Raw genomic sequence first — 4,863 nt, 5'->3', positions numbered from 1 at the left:
GCAGCGCGTGCATATATATGCATACGTAAATTGTACATGTATAAAAAACAACAATTTGACCATCCTTATTATCGATTAACAATGTGATAATGTACTAAAAACTGTCATGCACCGTATATCGTATTATATCTATATATATATGTTATTTTTCGACTTCTAATTGTTGTACTGCCAAAGCGTTTTCTTATTATACGGCAAACTGAGACATACCTATACTATGTATACGCTGTAAGTAAATCTTCTTGCTTCTTCAAGTTTTTTGTACTTCATATTTGTTGAATGCTGCGTATTTTTTTCCTGCAAGTGATATTATTTTTGTCGTGCGGATATAACAGAGCCCGATCGTCGAATAAAGCGAACGTCTCTTCAGTTTTTTTTAATTGACTGAGTTTCAAGTTTTTCTACAGATCGTGTCGCGCAATTTTATTGTTAAAAAATTGTGTTTGAAAATAATGTACAATAAATAATTGGGTTATTTATTCAACGATGACAAATACAAAAACAGAGTCTTGAGTTCGCAGGATTTGGCACGTTTTTAGTAGAATAAGAATTTAACATACTTCTATCATATTTGTTTAGATTTTTTTACTAATAATATAAACACAGTATATACACTGATCTGTACGTTTGCTTTCTATCGTGTCTGGCTAGGAACAACAAATTTCACGACTTTAGAATGCGTGCTAGAAAGAAGTATCAGTTATATATATATATATATATATATATATATAAAATGTTGCGATATTACTTCAAACAGCTTGTTTTTGGATTGTTTAAACAATAAAATATTACAAAAGACACATAAGAACGACTGATCAATTTATTTACAGAGTAAAGTATATTTGTATGTTACATAAAGTTACATTACTCTTATGTTACATAGTTTTATGTTGTAGAAGATCTATATATATTGCGTTAACATACATTCATTCCTGAGATGTTTTCTTTTGGAATAGAGTTTTTTACAGCGGACGTTGATCCTTTGCCAGTCGGTTCCACCAGTTCGTATTTTTCCGACGCTCCGCCAACCTTTTTTAATTCGACAAAAAGAGATTGCACGTTCAGTTTGCGTGAAACTATCAGTTTGCGCTGATCCGCGCGACCGTAACTGCGAGATTTAAGACCTACGTTGTGCGCGATCCTAAAAAGATAATAAATTCTTCTATCGTGAAAACTTGTCGCATATTTTAACCGAAATTGAATTGACTTACGTATGGATTAGACCTCTTTCCTCATTTGTAAAATCTACAAACTCAATGTCATTGTCCGAGTCAATGTCAGTATTTCGTATAAAATTTTTAAACAATTTGTACCATCTAGCTTTCATTTCGGCTGAGCAGGAATTTGATTGCAAACCAAGACCTTCCTTTCGTCTTATCACCGGTCCCATCCTAAAAAAATAAAAGTAAAAACATTTTTTAAAAATACAAGGAAATGTGTGTGAATACAAGAAAAAAAAAAAACAGAATATTTTAAACCGGTAAACAAAGAATTGTTGTGTCTCGAAATTACTAACATCGCAGCCACGGGTTCTATCATTCCCTGCTTTGACTTTCCGAGACCACCACCGGTCCAACCCATCTGTTTCATCAGTTTACTTCCGATAGAATTGTCTTTGCTCCAATCATCATTTATATTAGGCCCTTCCGAATCTTTTGTTACAGTTATATATAATTTTCTATCGCGAGGTTTGAACTACAAATTGTAAAATTGCAACAAATATAACAAATATAGTAAAAATATATATCTGATATATTCTTATTCAAACAAAAGAGTCACAGTTCTTTTACCTTAATAGTGTAGCAATGCTCTCGACATTTCTCTAACGCGGCTTCTGATGCTAACATTCTAGCAACTTTCTTGTTGACATCGGTACAACTTACCAGGACAGTGTCATCCAAACAAACGTCACATTTCCTTAAAAAATAACAATGAAAAATTTTGAGATTCGATACACACAAATTTACAATAAGAAATACACCGGTATATATATATATATATATTTACAAACACTGAATCTTAAATATATATATGTGCATACATATTTGTGTTCTATATAAATAAAAAAATAATGCTCACCAAACTTTTGTATCATTTTCATTTACTTGTGTATACTTGTACTTAAAGACAATGCCGGCTAAACTAGTTGAACTACTAATTATAGCCGGTGCCATATCACCGGGTCTTTCAACAAGAATCAAACGTCTGTAAAGTTGATCTTCCGTGCTATCTGTTTCCGTCATCAAATTTTTAGAAGACAATTCTTCAATTTCTATTGTCCTCGCTTTTTCAATGTTTTTTTTCTTACTATTATTAACTGTATTGGATATAGATTTTTCCGTGTCATCGGAAGATAACTGTTCAATTGTTTTGTTGTCAGAAATTTCACAAGATTGAACGGTATGTTTATACGTCATTGATGTGCGATTTTCTACGTCTTTAGATTTAGAGGCAGAAAGTCCTGGATAAAATAAATTTCAAAATTATTACAAAATTGTTTGTCGCAATAAAACATATATATAATTGTTATATATATATATATATAGCATATATCTGTTATTTTATATACACTAGTAGGTCCTCTTAAACTCACCAATTTTGAGATCTCAAAATGAGACAAGACATAAGAGATAAATCTGGAAAACTTAAAAAAAACAAAAAGGAGAGATAACAACCGATAACAACCAATAAAAACAAATACAAGAATAAAAACATTTTTTTGCGATTCAAGAGGAGCTACCGTATGTTGAAACAAAACATTAAAACTTTTGGCACAATATAGGTATATGTATATATATATATACGTATATATACACATAGATGGTATGTACGTCATAATAATATAATATATATAAAAAACAAATACAAACTGTACCACAGGTATATAACTCACAATTTTTCTTTATACCTTTAACCTTAGAACTTGCTGCTTCTGAAGCTTCCACAAAGGTTCTCTGTAACTTTTTCTTTTGCTTTTCTCTATATTCAGCCGCTACCTCTTGAGACAATTCCTTTACTAAATCCATTGTTTCTTGTGGATATCTGTAAAAGAATTTATATTAACAAACTTTCTTTGCACTTGTATACAAGACAACATTTCTGTGATACTTGGTGTGAGTTTGTATAGAGAGTTATATCAATATTTTTTATAATGACTATAATATAAAAAAAAAAACGTTTATAAGATATTCAGCTGTGTATCATTTAGCATTGTTTGTTCGTCACAACGTCCGTTTTTTTTTTTTTTTACCTGCATCCCAATACCTCAACGTTGACAAACACCTGAGCTAAACAAACAAGCGCGTCTTCCGTGAATTTGTTTTTGTGAGCTAGTAAAAATTTGCGCCTCAAATCCCAGTGTTCGTCGGGTTCGTGTTCTACCTTGTGTTTTTCCACGTCCCAATCTTCATTTATACTCATTTTTTCACGTACAAATATATTTTCTCTCCGCAAGTTATTAGTAACACCGCGTTCTAATGATCGATCACAATGTTGCTCTCGGTTGTTCCGCGACTGTTGATACCTTCCTGTGTAGAGGGCTGTATTCTGTACGAGAGAAAGTGAGAGAGAGAGAGAGAGGAAGTTCCATATTCAAGAGAGAGAGAGAGAACTTCCTGCTGTACAATCTGTTCAATGAGAGAATTCGTCGATCCTCGCTCGCAGGGAGGAAGCAAACAAAAATTCGCAGCCAATAACGGCTGTGGAACGTGGGAGAGTTTTCTGACGGGATAGGAAATATGCGCGAAACGAAGGACGAGTTTTTTTTTGTTCGTTGCGAGAATATTCTCTCGTAAAACAGAGAGTGTAGAATCTCGCCGAGACCTTTTAGGCGGCACCTTTTTATTTTTTATAACAACATTAAGAGAATTAACCAATCAGAATTATCTTTTTATTTATCCTTCGAGATCGTGAAGACGAAGGATCTTCGATTGGTCTCCGTGCTTGGTCTCCTTGACTAACAGATGACGCGGTTAGTAGTGACGTTGGTTATAGCAACGACCGTCTCGTGGACGTGCGTCGTTCGTGCTCGTTTTTTTGAGTCGACCTATTGCGGTCGATTTTTCGAAATTTTTCAATTCTACGTAGCTTCTCAGCAAACACACAGAATATAACTGCTATGTAACGTAGAGGTAACAGCGTGATATAACGTAATATAACAGCTGTTATAAATCTATTGACATCAATGTTATGTAACTTTGTTTGATAAATGTAATATAATTGTAATAAGAAAATTAAGTCGTACGAGCCGCTTTTGCAGAATGTTATGCAGAAATATATATAGTATATAGAGGGTGTCTCATAATGACCGTATCACCGCTCGTAGGCAGGTAGAAGGGATTATTCCGAGTCGAAAAGTCCTGAACCATTTTTTTCTATTATTTATAATAAAGGAGTAATTATTGAATAAATTAAGCCAATCAGCGCCGACCTTTAGCCGCGCGAAGCGCTCACGCATATCAGGCGCGTGGTTCACTGACGTGCGTTCGGCTAAAGGTCGGCGCTGATTGGCTTGATTTATTCAATAAATTACTCCTTTATCATACGTAATAGAAAAAAATGGTTCAGGACTTTTTGACTCAGAATAATCCCTTCTACCTGCCTACGAGCGGTGATACGGTCATTATGAAACATATATATATATATATATACTTCAATTTTTGAATTGAAAATACAATTCTTAAATTTCAATTCAAAAATTTCACGTGTAATTTACACGTGAATACATATATACATATGTGTATACATATATATATATATATATATATATACTATATATTTCTGCATAACATCCTGCAAAAGCGACTCGTATGACTTAATTTTCTTGTTAGTATTTGGAGAGCCTGAAAGTTTCTTTAATATAAT

General features: G+C 33.1%; 1 protein-coding gene across 1 annotated transcript; it reads right to left on the bottom strand.

Annotated features, from left to right (window-relative positions):
- Positions 1–802: 802 nt before the first annotated feature.
- Positions 803–3,721, bottom strand: LOC109860569. The gene is made up of 7 exons (XM_020439749.1): positions 3,251–3,721; positions 2,909–3,042; positions 2,080–2,461; positions 1,791–1,917; positions 1,517–1,695; positions 1,212–1,391; positions 803–1,141 (listed from the first exon to the last, which is right to left on the bottom strand). The coding sequence occupies exons 1-7, from the start codon at positions 3,418–3,420 to the stop codon at positions 916–918; spliced, it is 1,398 nt and encodes a 465-aa protein (XP_020295338.1). The 5' UTR covers positions 3,421–3,721; the 3' UTR covers positions 803–915.
- Between the last annotated feature and the right edge of the window lie 1,142 nt (positions 3,722–4,863).

The sequence above is a fragment of the Pseudomyrmex gracilis genome, unplaced genomic scaffold (genome assembly GCF_002006095.1).
Source record: "Pseudomyrmex gracilis isolate BER0280 unplaced genomic scaffold, ASM200609v1 scaffold_412, whole genome shotgun sequence".
Taxonomy (NCBI): domain Eukaryota; kingdom Metazoa; phylum Arthropoda; class Insecta; order Hymenoptera; family Formicidae; genus Pseudomyrmex; species Pseudomyrmex gracilis.
The sequence above is the reverse complement of the archived record's forward strand: the minus strand, read 5'-3'. Positions and strand labels throughout refer to the sequence as shown.